Source organism: Boleophthalmus pectinirostris, unplaced genomic scaffold (genome assembly GCF_026225935.1).
Source record: "Boleophthalmus pectinirostris isolate CB_2022bp ecotype Guang Dong unplaced genomic scaffold, ASM2622593v1 HiC_scaffold_2, whole genome shotgun sequence".
In the NCBI taxonomy this organism is placed as follows: domain Eukaryota; kingdom Metazoa; phylum Chordata; class Actinopteri; order Gobiiformes; family Gobiidae; genus Boleophthalmus; species Boleophthalmus pectinirostris.
In genome coordinates this window covers 34,529,633-34,547,454 of record NW_026571152.1, presented here as the reverse complement: position 1 = coordinate 34,547,454, position 17,822 = coordinate 34,529,633, and the positions used below count along the sequence as shown (strand labels likewise).

The 17,822-nt window shown below is 40.7% G+C and overlaps 1 protein-coding gene across 2 annotated transcripts; it reads left to right on the top strand.

The window, feature by feature from the left end:
- The first annotated feature begins 75 nt into the window (after nt 1–75).
- Nucleotides 76–14,361, top strand: LOC110165905 (ras-related protein Rab-19). Of its 2 annotated transcripts, XM_055155376.1 has the most exons (5): nt 76–1,397; nt 2,222–2,301; nt 3,719–3,907; nt 10,066–10,249; nt 11,442–14,361. In XM_055155376.1, exons 2-5 carry the CDS (start codon nt 2,257–2,259, stop codon nt 11,711–11,713), a joined length of 690 nt encoding a protein of 229 aa, XP_055011351.1. In that variant the 5' UTR covers nt 76–1,397; nt 2,222–2,256; the 3' UTR covers nt 11,714–14,361. The 2 variants fall into 2 exon arrangements, with proteins under 2 accessions (XP_055011351.1, XP_020786763.2); XM_020931104.2 differs by lacking the exon at nt 76–1,397 and having other exon boundaries at nt 1,412–2,301.
- The last annotated feature ends 3,461 nt before the right edge of the window (nt 14,362–17,822 follow it).

The window sequence follows — 17,822 nt, the reverse complement described above, 5'->3', positions numbered from 1 at the left end:
TTTATTGCTTAGTCATAACAGGAGTTTCGAGTGAGTGTTTGTGAGTGTGGCAGAGCACTAAACTGTCCTTTTGTTTTTTTAATTTATGCAAAATAACCTTGGATTCGGATAAGGCTCGCTGTGGCTCTTGCATTCACTCAATTTCTTGTGACCACTAAAACTAGTAGCTCTCTGGCACTTTTGTTTTGTAAAAGTTGCTCCCAGAGGAAAAAGGTTGGAGACTCCTGTTATAACATACACTCTCCCCTCTTACCAGCTTGTCAAACCAATGATATTTACTGCTTTTTATAAAGAAATACAATTAATATTATGCAGAACTGAGTTAAGCATTTTGGCTTGGCCCTCCACAATATTCTCTATTTTTCTTGCCCACTTCTGTTATAGTGTATGTATCTGCAATCTTAAACACTTATTTTGAGATTGGTACAAAATTTTATACTTAAGGTGCGCTTTGTAACTTCTAATGTAGAGAGTCTGCTACTTGCTTGCCTCCATGGAGATGTTACCGTATTTTATTTTTTGACTGGAATGCTCGGCTGTAGGGCATTAAACATATCTCCCTTGCATTTGTTGAATTACAGATATTTAATAACTTAAAAATACCTAAAAAAAACAAAAAAAAACATGAATTCTTACCATATGCAGGCTCATTTTTCCATAGATGTGAGTATTAACCTGTCTCCATTGTGAATACCAAGTTTATTTCCATACTGTAGAATAATCAAGGCAAAACAGGCAAAAAGTCGGTGGCGGCCTCTCCACCAGAAAAGTAATAGAGTGCATCTTTAAATAATTTTTATAGCTATAATTAAAGAAATCAAGTAAAAATTTAGAGACTCAAACTTAAGATTCATGGTTTATAAAAGGTACAGTGTGAAACTTTTCTAATAGAGGGTGCTTGTCTTCATGAGGATGTTATTGCTTTGTCTAGAATGTTCCACAGTAGAGATTAAACCCATCTACAGTATGTCAAGGAAAACAACTATTAGCAACCCTATTCACAGGAGGAATTATTCTATTTTTGAGCAATAGAAACACCCGTAATGAATAAATGCATGATTATTGTTGCTATATTTGAAATGTATTATATTTCTTTCATATTAGTCATTAAAACCAGATGTCCCTTTATGTTATAAGTAACCACAAGGCTGGCTCACAAGCACACAACAGACGGTGGTTGGTGGTCACAGCCAAAGATAGACCGGAGTGTGTGGTCTGGTTTTGCACTGTCACACTCGCTCATTGTGTAGAGTCCAGCTGTGTCTCTGTCTTCAGTGGGCTGAGATGACGCCAAGCACGAGTGGGGGCGGAGAGATAGAACACATGCGGCCAATGCACATTCGCAAAACCCACTGCTATGCTACATCTCACTCTGCTCTGTGAATGTGAAGACTGAGGTACATTATTTACTTGTTTACTTCAAATTCTGATACTTGAGTTGATGATTATTGTGCAGTATCTTATGTGTGTTTGTCATGCATAAAGGATTACTCTGGATTCTGCTTTTAAAGGTTCTATGTCATGCAAAACTGACTCTTGTGAGCTTTAAGACATACCCGGAGTTGTGTTTTGTTTCATTCACATGTTTGAATAACCCTTTATTATTAGTCTGTCTACATCTCCAAAGCTCAAAATGCTCTGCTCCACCTAATCATGTCATGTTTTTAAGTAGCATCTACGTTTTACCTTTTGTTCTGTAGAGATCGGCAATTCCAGGGCTGAAATAATTGACTAAAAGCGACTCTAGTGAAGGTGTGTGGAGTTTAAAAACACAGTGGAGCACTTCCTGTATATTACCACATGACATCACAAGGTGGAGCAGAGCGTTTTCTGTTTGTTTGAGAGAAGAACTCAGTCTAAATATGCAGGGTTTGTGTGTTAAATGTGTGAATGAAGCAAAACACAACTCCGTGTCTGTTTGTGATGAGGAAACTTTATAATATAGGTCAGAAAATAGCGTAACAGGCCTTTTAAAAAATGTTGAAGGTCAAAGAATTAAGAAATAAGTCCACATATCAGTGTAGTCCAAAGTGCAATTGATCTGGTGTTTATTCTTATGAGCTGTAAAACTGGGTGGTTGCTTGAAGAGATTTGCTCAAAACAAGCCTTGCTGTTCTGGGCTATTTTTAACATAAAGTAGTCACATAGCCACAGTAACTCCTCCACAGTGTCTAATATATTCCTGTGATTTTCTGGCTATTGATTTTGTTTTCTTTTCCAGGTTTCCAAGTATATGTGTGAATATTAGTTCCCAAGATGCAGTGGTGCCGCATGGGAGGTGGCTGGAGGACGCACAGACAGGTAGGAGGCGTGTCTCTGCTTCTCAGAATGAAACTGAATTGGACAGACATGGGCCGCGTCCTATTTCTCTTTCCTCGATTACTTCTACTTGATTCCTTTTCTTGATTCTAAAGGAAATGACTGATGAAGCTCCGGCGCACAGAGGAGGTGCCGAAGAGAGAGGAGCAGAGGAGAAAGGAACAGAAGAGAGAGGAGAAGAAGAGACAGGAGCAGATTAGAGAGGAGAAGGAGAGAGTAGTAGAAGAGAAACAAGCAAACCAGAGAGAGGAGCAGAGGAAAGACAGAAGCAAAGGAGGGAGAGAGGAGCAGAAGAGTGAGGAGTAGAAGAGAGAGAAGTGGAAAGGAGAGAGGAGCAGAGGAGGGAGAGAGAAGCAGAAGAGAGGAATAGGAGAGAGGAGGAGGAAAAGAGAGAGGAGCAGAAGAGAGATAAGAGAAAGGAGTAGAAGAGAGGAGCAGAAGAGAGAGGAGTAGAAGAAAGGAGCAGAGGAAAGAGAACAGCAAAGGGGGGAGAGAGGAGCAGAACAGAGAGAAGCAGAAGAAAGAGGAGAGAGAGAGGAGCAGAAGGAGGAGAGAGGAGTAAAGGAAGGAGAAGGAAAGGAGCAGAGGAGGGAGGAGCAAAGGAGAGAGAGAGAAGTAGAGAGTAAGATGAGAACAGGAGTAAAGGAGAGAGAAAACAGAGGAGTGAGGAGCAGAGTAGAGAAACTACTATACTACTATAGAACACTATAATACAAAGGATTATTTTATATATTTAATCTGGGAATTTTAAATCAAAGTCAAACCAACATCTTCTTTTTCATAAACATGTTTGAATATGTTTTTGTTTTATAAGTCTTAAAGTCAAATTCAGGATTATTTTACATTTCAAACCTCCCTCACAACAGCTCAAACTCCGTACTGTGAGACAAATACAGTTTTATTATCTGATCTGACGTTTGCCTCCTGAAACCCTCTCTCGTGTCTCCTCCGTGATTTCCCTCCTTCCACTTAACATGGCGCATTTGATTGACAGCTGAAAAATGAAGGATCGAGGAGAGGAATCAAGGAGAAGGAAGCAAGGAAACAGAAATGAGTCACGGCCATAGAGGGCAGCCAATGCCAAGAGTCTAAAGGTTAGAACCACAGCACTTACCTCAGAAATACAAACAAGTGCTTTAAGCTGAATAGAGTGGCAAGTCTGTCACTGAATCATTATATTTTGATATGGGGTAATTTAGTAGAACTTTGATAGATACTTTAGGATACTTTTGGATTGTTATTTACTTTTCAGTGACTATGAATACCTGATATTTGGTAGTAACATGAATACCTTGAGGAGAATTAATTTTAATGTTGATTTGAAGGATATGACAGCTCAGGACAATGCAGCTCTGTTTAAGTTTGTTTTTTGTTGAACATTTTCTCCTTCACCATGCAGTCTGCTGAGCTGGAGCTGGAGGACTCTTTTGACTTCCTCTTTAAAATCATCCTGGTCGGAGATTCAAATGTTGGAAAAACCTGTGTGGTGCAAAGGTTCAAGTCTGGGATTTTTATCGAGAAACAACAAAATACTATTGGAGTGGATTTCACTGTTCGGACACTGGACATCGATGGAAAGAAAGTCAAGGTACAGGCTGCTTTTGGTTTATTTGTGAAGCAATCATTCGAGGTCTTTTGAACTGTATAAATAAATACATATTATTGCTTGCCAGAGAAGAATACTTTCAAAATGTATTTAGTTACAGAATACTCAATACCCAAATTAAAATGTATGTTGTAAGGTGTTCTGTAACATGGGCCAATCAGAGTAAAGTATTCTGAATACTTGGAATATTTTTTAGATCAAATTGTATTGTACTGAAAAAAACTGTGAAAAATCCCTCAATCATCCAGGTAGAATCCAGGGGAAAGGAGAAATTCAGTTTGTCGAATGGATAAGAGTCCAAGCTGGTTCTTCAGTATAGAACTGAAGAAGCAGCTTGGATGAGCTGCGAAACGCATTCAACCAATAAACTTTTGAATTTCTCCTTTGCCATGTATTGAAAAAAAAACATGACATATAATTACAAACAGCTTTATTTTGGTTGTTGTAGTTCAAAGCCAAAATTGCAGATGAACTACGACCAAATATTATATTTGTTTAAAGAAGTAATAAAAGAGTAACTGTACCAGAATACAGTTACTCCAAATAAATATTTTCTATATATTTATTCAGTTCCCAACACTGTTTCTTGATGAAATGTTTCTGACAAGAGAGGTCAGCTTAGATTCAATACAATATAATTTAAAGTTCTCCTTGTTGTTTTGCCTGTGCACGGTGTGAGGATGTTCCATGAAGCGAGATAAAGCGAAAACCTAGTTTATTGGGCAATCCAGACTTGTCAAATCCTCAGTTCCGTTCGACCAAAGTGAATAACCAGAGGTGGCGCTGAGCTGCTGTCGTAACAAGACCTGGATGTCTGTCAACATTATTTTAACTCTGTCTCCAAGAACAACTAAAGAAACAGTTTAGTCAAAAGTTTCAGCCCGTGCAGCACACATCTGTGTTAGAACAACTGTCTCTGTCTGATACAATTTAAAAAGTGAAGTGACTTTTTAAAAATTATTATTATAGTCGCGTGTTGCTTGAGACTTTTACAAGCCGTATGCTCCTGCGCACACGTGTCTGTGGAGGCTGCTCTCATCAAAAAGCTTATGGACATTATTTCATTAAAATCATGATCTTGCACGTTTGGCTGATGTGAGAGGCAGTGCAGCTTTTACGCACAGAAAACGCTGGTGCTCTCATCCCCCTGTCTCTCACTCCACGCCAGCGCGGATTTATCTTTACTTGATGGCTACAGTTTTTACGCACAGCAGAACTTAAGTCAGTCTGCGTTTTGTCTTTTTGACCAACGCAATAATAAGATGAAACTTTGTTTGTTTGTTTGTTCATTCGCTGTGTTTGATGAGATCGCGCAGAAGTGAGAGGGAAAAGTGACAAAGTGCAGTTACAAGATTCGCTGCGCTGGTTCTGATCAGATGCGCAGCTTTGTTTCCAAAAATTTGCACAAGTAGCTACGCACAAAGCTGTTGTTTAGTAGAGTAGAAAATGTAGTAATTTCGCCTCTAAGAAAATGCGGGACGTGTCATTTGAGTTGCGGCTACACAAGGAAAATGTCAAAAACAATAGACACGAACTACTTATCGTTCTTTTTCTCATTACACTGAAAAACTCCATTTGAGCATCGTTCATATCTCCATTCCTTCAGTTTTAATATATTTTAGCTTCAAAATTAAGTCTTTCCAATTCTATTTCTTTTTCGGACTAGTGCGCATGCGTAAAGAATGGTTGCTATGGAGATCTTTGATGCGTAACATTTTTTTTTTATTTTTTTTTATTGAAAGACAAAGTGTATACATCCAGCAATGCGCAAAGACCTGTGATTACCATCCAAACAATTCCATCGTACAACATGTACAAACAAATCAAATAAAAAGTAAAATAACAAAAAAGAAAGGAGGGGGAAATAAAAGAGGACAGGAAAGGGGGAAATGCTATACATTCACACTAGGGGGGGTCAAAGTTCAAGTGAAAACATTCAGAGCTGTACAGATCTCCACAGTCTCGAGTGCCTTCTGTTTCTTGGAGAATTTAATTGAAAGAATGTATTGTTTGAAACTATTGTAGAAATTTGATGTGTAACATTCTAAAGCGCACCTCGGCTCTGTGACGTCATCAACTGAGGTTATAAGTGTGACTCAAACTGGACACAAGATCAGAAAGAAGAGATCAGCTACTGACAGAGCCAGAGAGACACTACACACGTGACTAACAGACAAACAGATAATCTCACGACTATTACACAGTTTCAAACTTTATTGAAATTACACAAGAAGATGGAACGACCAGAGGAGATTTACAAAACAGACTTGACACTTTTGCACGAGCTGGCATTAGTGCACAATCTGTATGTGAAGTTTGATGTGCTGGGAGAAGAAGGCCCAGCCAATAACCCCACCTTCCACATGGAAGTGCGAGTGGGAGACTTCGTTGGCTACGGCTCTGGCCACTCAAAACAACAGGCGAAAATAAACGCAGCCTCACAAGTTATAGGGGAGCTGAAGAAGCTCCCAGTACCGGAGGGCACAACTCCATATTGGTGCAAACCGCACGTTGACCTGATGGACCCACTGGAGCGTCCATATTTCTTCTACAAAAAAAGCCCTGTTAGTGCCCTTTTAGAAGTCCTGACGATTAGAAAACAAAAGGCGGCTGAGTTTCAGGTCGTGGGTTTTCGAAACTTGCCCGGTAACAGGAAACAGTTCACTGTGGAGGTGAGAGTGGGCGAAATGTCCTGCCAGGCTGAGGGTCCCAGCAAGCAGAAGGCTAAGGTCCTGGCGGCAGAAAAAATGCTGGAAATTATGGGGTTCAAAGAGCTCTTTTTACTTCATAACCCTCAAATGGAGCCTCACGAGGCTCGGCTGTTCCAGGACCACGTTTTCCAGCTGTGGGAAGAACACAAGCTAAAACATCAGGAGGCCTTAAGAGCCCTGAGACTACAAGTCAAGGAACCAGGATCAAACCAGGAACCCGGACCCACATCACCTCAGGAACTTAGACCAGTCCAGAAATCTGGACCAATCCAGGAACTCAGCCCAGTCCAGGGATCTAGACCAGGCCAGGAATCCAGCCCTGTCAATGGTGGATCCAGTCAAGTCCGGGAACCCAGGCCAGTTCAGGAACCCAAGCCAATCCTAGCTTCCAGGCCAGTTCTTGACAGTCCAGCAGAGAAGCCTGTTCCACTAGAGGAGAACACAGCTGTGGCCGGTATAACTGAAATGTTCTCTCTTCCTTCAGAAGTGATCAGCCCTGTTAAGGGTTGGTTTCTTCAAGCAGTGGATGAGGTAGAGGACACCAAATGTCCAACTGTCAGCTCAGCAGAAGAGCCAGTGGAGGCAGCGATCACTGAATCAGATCCACAGGACCTCTCTGCTGAGTCTGTAAATTCAGGAGAGGACTTAATCCCACCATCAGAGGAGTTTATGGTTCCTCTGGACTCCTCCCCTGAACCTTTGCTAACTCCTCAGGGCACCACTGACGATGCTGCCAATCAAATAGAGGGTTGTATTACAGTCCAACTAGATGAGATGCTACTCCCAGAAATCCAGCTGGAGAAGACCCAACTGGAGAAGATCCAAGTGGATAAAATCCCACTAGAAGAAATCCAGTTCCCTGACGTTCAATTTGTGGAGGTCAAGCTGGAGAAAATCCAAATGGAGAAAGCTCAATTCCCGGAGATCTCACTAGAGGAGTTTCAACCAGTGGAAATTGAACCAACAACCACCAACGACACTATACTGATACCAGAGGTGTCTATCACATCTCCAGTCAAGACCCCCAGTGAACCAGAGACGGTGGAATCATTTGTAAAAACCCACTGCCCCGAAGCTACACATGTCATGATCGTAGCTTTGATGAAAAAACTGGTTCGAAAACTTAAGCAGTTCCCCGACAGAGACCAACAGGAGGCACTTGTCCAAAAACTGAGAACAGTGGAAAACCAGGTCTCGATCGCTGACAACATCGAGCTCAAACCCAAAGATCTCAAAGTTGTTGGTAAAGCAGCTGCTAAAAGCCTGCTGCAAGAGATTGGCTCTGCGTCCTCACTGTTCTCAGACAGTAACAGCTATTCCATTGAGGCCACGGTGACACGACATCTCACCGTTCAACTCAACAGTTTCTTGGCCAATTCTAAAACCAGACGGTCAGGCTTCTTTTCAAGGCTTAGTAAGATCATGAGGATACCCATGATGATACCCAATGGTCCTCTCAGCGCCTACCTGTTGTCTAGGCCAGTCCAATAATTTAATTATTGGACTCCCCCTCTCCCCTTGCCCCACCCCTAAGTTTACCCCCCAACCCCCCTCCCCTGTCAAACACCTAAATTTACACACACAATTGGATCCTTAATTTATTATGTTTAGGATAGGATGGATTAACAAACAAACAAACAAAAAATAAGCACTATTTAAATTCACGGCAAAGAATTTAGGATTTTTTGAAGTGAATTACCAAATCAAAATAGTGTAATATAAAAACACCAACTACACGATGCTGATCCAAAAACCTATGAGTCCATCCCTTCCATGCATAATAAAGTTTAAAAAAATAACCAATAAAATTATTATGACTCTTCACTGTAATGGATTTCCTGCAGTGAATTACAAAATAATAAAAATAAATAAATAAAAAATATATATTTGTGTACTTGTGTTTTTATAGGAGCAAAAGGTTAAGGTTAAGGTTAAGAAGTTAGATTTAATGGGGATCAACATAATCTCTTTGTGTGTTATTGACCAGTAATATGGGCCCTTTAATTGAAGAAAACCAAGCATGTTTATAATTTAATCGTTTAAATGTCTAATCTCAGTGTGCGTGAGTGAGTTTGGAATCTAAAAAACACTTCCTGATGTTTGCAGCTGATGTCAAAATTCCTTGGGTTAATTTCTGAACATTCTGCCACCCAGGATAGTCCCAATTTGGAGCCCTGTGTCCCCTGTCCCAGCAGATTTATTAAAAAAAAAAAAAAAAAAGGGATTTGTCCAAGTTTTTTTTACAGAAAGTGTCCCAGGTGTCTCTATTTTTGTCTAAACCAGGACTAAACTAAAACTGAAACAGGACTATCACAATTTTGGACTAATCTGATCCCCGCCAATTGTAAAGACGGGCATAAATTGTCATTGGTTTATCTGAAATACAGAAAACCATATTTGCTAAAGACCATAAAGCAAAAAAATGCAGCAACAGAAGTCCCTCAGATTATGTCTGAATGCACAATTACACACTCATATCACAGTTTTATTTATACCAGCCATCCCAACCCAGGTGTGTCCCAGTTTAGAATTTCAAAAGCCATATACAAATGTATAAAGCATCGGCAACACAATGTAAGTGCACTGTATCAATAAAAAACATCGATTGTAAACTACGATGACCATGTTTTCAATATTCAAAACTGGGACACACCCGGGCTGGGATGGTTGGTATGAATAAAATTGGGAAAAGAGTACGTATAATTGTCCATTTTCGACTCACTTTTGGGTCCGTTATGATGTAAATTTATATTGTGGAGAAGATTTCTCACAATCTGTCTTTGTGTACATTAATGTGATTTCTAACTTAGACCAGACCAGTCATTGGCAGACACAACTGACCCCACCCCACAAGAAACTTTGTGTTGTCTTAGGTGTCCTCAAATGTAGTTGATTAGCACAAGTCTCTCTGCTTTGATATGTATTTAATTTGTATGTCTGTATAAATACTCAGGAGATGGAGAGAAGGGGTGATTGGAGAAAGGAGACTCGGGAGAAACTGTTCCCTGTCCATATCTGCTGTAACAACAATAAACCTTTGTCTGTATTCCAAAAACTCATCTGGCTTCGCAAATTGATTAATTATTTGTCGTCAAGAGATACATCATTTTTTTCACATCACTGTCATAATCTGAGGGACTGCTGTTGGTGCTTTTTTTTTTTACCTGATGGTCATTTTCAAGCACAATTTTCTGTATTTTAGTTTAAGAAATGACAATATATTCCCTGTCTTTGTGGAGGCAGGGATCAAATTGGTCCAAAATAGGGACACCTGGGACATTTCTTGTGTAAAACTGGGACAAATCACTGGTTTTGGATAAATAAACTGGGTACTTGGGAAACAAAGCTCAAAACTAGGGACGTCTGGTCACACTACTGTAAACACTTTATTCACGCCTGTTTAAGTGTTCCTGTTGTTGTTGATTTCAGCTGCAGGTGTGGGACACAGCGGGTCAGGAGCGTTTTCGGACGATCACTCAGAGTTATTACCGAAGTGCTCACGGGGCGATGGTGGCCTACGATATCACACGCCGCTCTACATTTGAATCTGTTTCTCACTGGATCAGGGAAGTGGAGCAGTATGGAGCCGCCAGTGTAATACTCATACTTATAGGTATGTATAACCTGTGGTGGAAGTAAAAGTAAGTAACATAGCTGCACTTTACTTAAGTACGTTTTACAGTGGATACTTTTTACTTTTACTTTACTACATTTGAGAGCAGGTATCTGTACTTTCTACTCCACTGCATTTAGATCTGGACTGAAAAGTAAAAAGTACTTTTCTTTATGGTTTGAGACCTGCTGAAATGTCTGAGACTTATTTAACAAACCAAATGCACAAAAACAGCTAAAAAAAATTACTGCTAAATACTTTAACTTTTTACTCTTTAAGTACATTTTTAAACAGATACTTCAATAGTTTTACTTGAGTAGTTTTTTTCATGATACTGAGTAACCTTTGCCCCTGTATTTGTACTTTTACTTACAAAATTGAGTACTTCATCCAAGACTGTGTGTAACTATTTATAAAACAAGTTAAGATACTGTTTTTAGGGCTTAAAAAGCCCATATTACACTATATATATGAGATACTATAACAAAGTTCTCACAATAATATCGTGGACCATCACAATATATCAAATTACAAGTCTCTTTGCTGAAATTAAGAGTTATGATGCAGCAATAGCTAAAACAGACAGATGGAACTACATAGACCATGAACCTTTGCTCCATTTCAGTGCAGACTACAAGAAGAAATAACAGTTCTAAGCACTTTTAAGTCTTAGTTCTTTGGATTAAGTCTTGTCAAGGCATTTTAAGAGGAAAAAGTAGTTTTGTTAGCTTCACAAAATATCGCAATAAACATCGTACCGCGAGATGTTTTTTGTGGAAATAATGTACCAAGAGGTTTGGATATTGTTTACATCCCTAATCGTGAGCCTCCCCACCATATCCTGAGCTTTCCCCCGATATCGCAATAAATATCATACTGTGAGGTTCATACCGTGACAATATCGTATCATGAGACTTGGATTTCCTCGACAAAACATACCTGGAGTTGTGTTTTTGTTTCAACTACCTCTCCATGACATCACAAGGTGGAACAGAGCATTTTGAGGTTTGGAGATGTGGACAGACTAATAATAAAATGTTACTCAAACATGTGAAAGAAACAAAACACAACTCCATGCATGTTTTTGATGAGACAACAACATTACAACATGACTTAAAGCTCACAAGAATCCATTTTGTGTATTATAGGACCTTTAACCAATTTTATATTCTTTTGTATTTTCTAATTACAGGAAACAAGTCAGACCTGCATGCCAACAGACAGGTCTTATTCGAAGACTCGTGCACACTGGCAGAGAAGCACGGGGTTCTGGCTGCTCTAGAAACGTCCGCCAAAGAAGCACAGAACATTGAAGCAGCTTTTATTCTCATGGCCAGAGAGCTGATGGCGAGGAACGGGATGATGGTGATAGACGAGAGCTCTCTGGAGGCGCCTCACTTCACTTTGAATAGTTCTCATCCAATTCACGGGACACTTGCTCCAGATAAGAACTGTAGATGCTGAGGTGTGTCACTGAAAATAAATTAATTGCTATGATGGAAGTACTTGGACCTGCATATGGGTGTTTTTCAGATTGTACTTTAAAATGTGATGGTTTCATACTCACAAATGGGGGACAAGGGACAGTTTTTCCTCTTGATAACCACTGTTGGGCAAGTTACTTTGAAACTGTAATGCGTTATTTATTACCTATTACTGTCATTTCAAAGTAATTTGTTACATTACAATATTACTGCATTTAAAATGTAAGGCATTACATTACTATTGCATTACTTTAAGTTACTCTCACCAAAATAACTTTTGCGCTGTATATGGACTGAATCAGGACTAAACCAGGTCTAAACCAGGACTAAACCAGAGCTGAACCAGGACTAAACCAGAAGTGAACTAGGACTAAACTAGAACTGAACTAGGACTAAAACAGGACTCACTGTAGGGACGGGCTCGAAGGTGACCGCAGGAGAAAGGAGCGGCTCTGCTCCGCACCTCACGGAGGTAAGAGCGGCTGTCACCCGATCGCTCTTTATGGACCCTGCTGCTCGAGCTCGCGGCCCTGATTTCAGCAACTATTTGCAGGTACCCGAGCCGGTGCAAGAGTCTGTTACAGCGCGTAACTTCTACCTTCCTTCATCGTGTCCAGAAGTCCAACTTTTTGTGTGATGTTTAGCATCTTCCTCTGCCTTTTGGGTGCGAGCGCAGGAGCCTTTGTCGGTGCAGAACGTTTCGTCGACGTTGTGGGTTTCGTCAGGGAGAAAACTTGCAACCGTACAGCACTTCAGAATCACACTGCTAGAGACTGAACATGTATTTAAATTTGGCAGCTGAACACATTCTGTACTGTACTGTAAAGGAGACAGGAGTCCCTTGGCCAGTCAGGACGCAGCGGGAGGAACGCAATACGCATTCATACAATGTAAAAAAAAACAGGGCATGCAAAATTGCACAAAAAAAACCCCCAAAAAACTGCGAAACAGCGAGACCGCGAAAAGTGAACTGCGATAGAGGGCGGGACGAGTGTAAACCAGGTCTAAACCAGAACTGACCCAGGTCTAAACCAGGTCTAAACAGCGTGGAGTTCTTTGTCAGTCCTTTCGCTTTTTACCTGAAGGTCTATGAGGGAGCATCTCCGGCGTTTCACCGCTGCTGATATCGAGGTGATTTTAGCGAATTTGTATGAAGAAAAACCCACCACTTCAATCCAGGTTAAAAAAAACATTGTAACGCGCGTTACTCACATTTGTACCGAGTAAAATATTACTATTTTTTTCCCCTGTAATGCCTTACATTACTGCGTTACAGCAAAAAGTAATGCATTACTGTAATTCGTTACTTTTATAACGCGTTACTCCCAACACTGTTGATAACATTGTACTTTGCCACGAAAATATCCAAAAAGTTAATTCGCAAATGTTGACTCTGAATCTTTTCTATAAGTGACTAGACTAATTTTTGCATTTTAACTATATTAAAGGTGCATTGTGTAACTTTTCTGGTGGAGGATTCATCAAATGCCTGAGTGCCTTAGGTATTTTTGAGTTTTAAAACCACCTGTAGTTGAATAAGTGTAAGATAGAGCTGTTTAATGTCATACTGTGGAACATTCAGGCAGAGCAATGACATATCCATAGAAACAAACAGGTGACGGACCCTCAACCAAAAAGTTACATAGTGCACCTTTAATTTTAGCTGCCCCTCATCTGTATTACTTGATATTGTCCTATAGAATAGAATCTTGTCATCTGAAATTCAGTAAACGATATAAAAATCTCTCTACAATATTTTCTCGATATACATCTCACGGTACGATATTTATTGCCATATTTTGTGGAACTGAATTATTGTAAAGCCATTATTCAAGGTCTTTTGAACTGTATAAATAAATACATATTATTGCTTGCCAAAGATGAGAAGAATACTTTCAAAATGTATTTAGTTACAGAATACTCATACATAATCCCCAAATTAAAATATATATTGTTCTGTAACATGGGCCAATCAGAGGTACTGTATTGTGAATACTTGGAATATTTTTAGTTCGAATTGTATTGTATTGAAAAAATGTGTGAAAAATCCCTCATTCGTCCAGATAGAATCCAGGGCAAAATAGAAATTCAGTTTGTCGAATGGACAAGAGTTTAAGCTGGTTCTTCAGTACAGAACTGAAGAAGCAGCTTTGGATGAGCTGCGAAACCTATTCGACCAATAAACTTTTGTTCAGTCGACAAATAGAATTTCTCCTTTGTCATGTATTGAAAAAAAAAACATGGCATATAATTAAACTGCTTTATTTTGGTTGTTGTAGTTCAAACCTAAAATTGCAGATGAAGTACGACCAAATATTATATTTGTTTAAAGAAGTAATAAAAGAGTAACTGTACCAGAATACAGTTACTCCAAATAAGTATTTTCTGTATATTTATTCAGTTCCCAACACTGTTTCTTGATGAGATGTTTCTGACAAGAGAGGTCAGTTTAGATTGAATACAATATAATTTAAAGGTGTACTATGTAACTTTCCTTGTGGGAGGGGTCCACTGTCTCCTTATCCTTTATTATTGCTCTCCTTGTTGTTGTTTTGTCTGTTCCATGGTGTGGGGGTGTTCCATGAAGCGAGATAAAGCAAAAGCCTGGTTTATTTGGGCAATCCAGACTTGTCAAATCCTCAGTTCCGTTCGACCAAAGTGAATAACCAGAGGTGGCGCTGAGCTGCTGTAGTAACAAGACCAAGATGTCTGTCAACATTATTTTAACTCTGTCTCCAAGAACGTCTAAAGAAACAGTTTAGTCAAAAGTTTCAGCCCGTGCACTCACACATCTGTGTTAGAACACCTGTCTCTGTCTGATACAGTTTAAAAAGTGAAATTATTATTATTATTATTATTTTTAATTATTATTATTATAGTCGCGTGTTGCTTGAGACTTTTACCAGCCGTATGCTCCTGCGCACACGTGTCTGTGGAGGCTGCTCTCATCAAAAAGCTTATGGACATTATTTCATTAAAATCATGATCTTGCACGTTTGGCTGATGTGAGAGGCAGTGCAGCTTTTACGCACAGAAAACGCTGGTGCTCTCATCCCCCTGTCTCTCACTCCACGCCAGCGCGGATTTATCTTTACTTGATGGCTACAGTTTTTACGCACAGCAAAACTTAAGTCAGTCTGCGTTTTGTCTTTTTGACCAACGCAATAATAAGATGAAACTTTGTTTGTTTGTTTGTTTGTTCATTCGCTGTGTTTGATGAGATCGCGCAGAAGTGAGAGGGAAAAGTGACAAAGCGCAGTTACAAGATTCGCTGCGCTGGTTCTGATCAGATGCGCAGCTTTGTTTCCAAAAATTAGCACAAGTAGCTACGCACAAAGCTGTTGTTTAGTAGAGTAGAAAATGTAGTAATTTCGCCTCTAAGAAAATGCGGGACGTGTCATTTGAGTTGCGGCTACACAAGGAAAATGTCAAAAACAATAGACACGAACTACTTATCGTTCTTTTTCTCATTACACTGAAAAACTCCATTTGAGCATCGTTCATATCTCCATTCCTTCAGTTTTAATATATTTTAGCTTCAAAATTAAGTCTTTCCAATTCTATTTCTTTTTCGGACTAGTGCGCATGCGTAAAGAATGGTTGCTATGGAGATCTTTGATGCGTAACATTCTAAAGCGCACCTCGGCTCTGTGACGTCATCAACTGAGGTGGACACAAGATCAGAAAGAAGAGATCAGCTACTGACAGAGCCAGAGAGACACTACACACGTGACTAACAGACAAACAGATAATCTCACGACTATTACACAGTTTCAAACTTTATTGAAATTACACAAGAAGATGGAACGACCAGAGGAGATTTACAAAACAGACTTGACACTTTTGCACGAGCTGGCAATAGTGCACAATCTGTATGTGAAGTTTGATGTGCTGGGAGAAGAAGGCCCAGCCAATAACCCCACCTTCCACATGGAAGTGCGAGTGGGAGACTTCGTTGGCTACGGCTCTGGCCACTCAAAACAACAGGCGAAAATAAACGCAGCCTCACAAGTTATAGGGGAGCTGAAGAAGCTCCCACTACCGGAGGGCACAACTCCATATTGGTGCAAACCGCACGTTGACCTGATGGACCCACTGGAGCGTCCATATTTCTTCTACAAAAAAAGCCCTGTTAGTGCCCTTTTAGAAGTCCTGACGATTAGAAAACAAAAGGCGGCTGAGTTTCAGGTCGTGGGTTTTCGAAACTTGCCCGGTAACAGGAAACAGTTCACTGTGGAGGTGAGAGTGGGCGAAATGTCCTGCCAGGCTGAGGGTCCCAGCAAGCAGAAGGCTAAGGTCCTGGCGGCAGAAAAAATGCTGGAAATTATGGGGTTCAAAGAGCTCTTTTTACTTCATAACCCTCAAATGGAGCCTCACGAGGCTCGGCTGTTCCAGGACCACGTTTTCCAGCTGTGGGAAGAACACAAGCTAAAACATCAGGAGGCCTTAAGAGCCCTGAGACTACAAGCCAAGGAACCAGGATCAAACCAGGAACCCGGACCCACATCACCTCAGGAACTTAGACCAGTCCAGAAATCTGGACCAATCCAGGAACTCAGCCCAGTCCAGGGATCTAGACCAGGCCAGGAATCCAGCCCTGTCAATGGTGGATCCAGTCCAGTCCGGGAACCCAGGCCAGTTCAGGAACCCAAGCCAATCCCAGCTTCCAGGCCAGTTCTTGACAGTCCAGCAGAGAAGCCTGTTCCACTAGAGGAGAACACAGCTGTGGCCGGTATAACTGAAATGTTCTCTCTTCCTTCAGAAGTGATCAGCCCTGTTAAGGGTTGGTTTCTTCAAGCAGTGGATGAGGTAGAGGACACCAAATGTCCAACTGTCAGCTCAGCAGAAGAGCCAGTGGAGGCAGCGATCACTGAATCAGATCCACAGGACCTCTCTGCTGAGTCTGTAAATTCAGGAGAGGACTTAATCCCACCATCAGAGGAGTTTATGGTTCCTCTGGACTCCTCCCCTGAACCTTTGCTAACTCCTCAGGGCACCACTGACGATGCTGCCAATCAAATAGAGGGTTGTATTACAGTCCAACTAGATGAGATGCTACTCCCAGAAATCCAGCTGGAGAAGACCCAACTGGAGAAGACCCAACTGCAGAAGATCCAAGTGGATAAAATCCCACTAGAAGAAATCCAGTTCCCTGACGTTCAATTTGTGGAGGTCAAGCTGGAGAAAATCCAAATGGAGAAAGCTCAATTCCCGGAGATCTCACTAGAGGAGTTTCAACCAGTGGAAATTGAACCAACAACCACCAACGACACTATACTGATACCAGAGGTGTCTATCACATCTCCAGTCAAGACCCCCAGTGAACCAGAGACGGTGGAATCATTTGTAAAAACCCACTGCCCCGAAGCTACACATGTCATGATCGTAGCTTTGATGAAAAAACTGGTTCGAAAACTTAAGCAGTTCCCCGACAGAGACCAACAGGAGGCACTTGTCCAAAAACTGAGAACAGTGGAAAACCAGGTCTCGATCCCTGACAACATCGAGCTCAAACCCAAAGATCTCAAAGTTGTTGGTAAAGCAGCTGCTAAAAGCCTGCTGCAAGAGATTGGCTCTGCGTCCTCACTGTTCTCAGACAGTAACAGCTATTCCATTGAGGCCACGGTGACACGACATCTCACCGTTCAACTCAACAGTTTCTTGGCCAATTCTAAAACCAGACGGTCAGGCTTCTTTTCAAGGCTGAGTAAGATCATGAGGATACCCATGATGATACCCAATGGTCCTCTCAGCGCCTACCTGTTGTCTAGGCCAGTCCAATAATTTAATTATTGGACTCCCCCTCTCCCCTTGCCCCACCCCTAAGTTTACCCCCCAACCCCCCTCCCCTGTCAAACACCTAAATTTACACACACAATTGGATCCCTAATTTATTATGTTTAGGATAGGATGGATTAACAAACAAACAAACAAAAATAAGCACTATTTAAATTCACGGCAAAGAATTTAGGATTTTTTGAAGTGAATTACCAAATCAAAATAGTGTAATATAAAAACACCAACTACATGATGCTGATCCAAAAACCTATGAGTCCATCCCTTCCATGCATAATAAAATAAAAAAACAA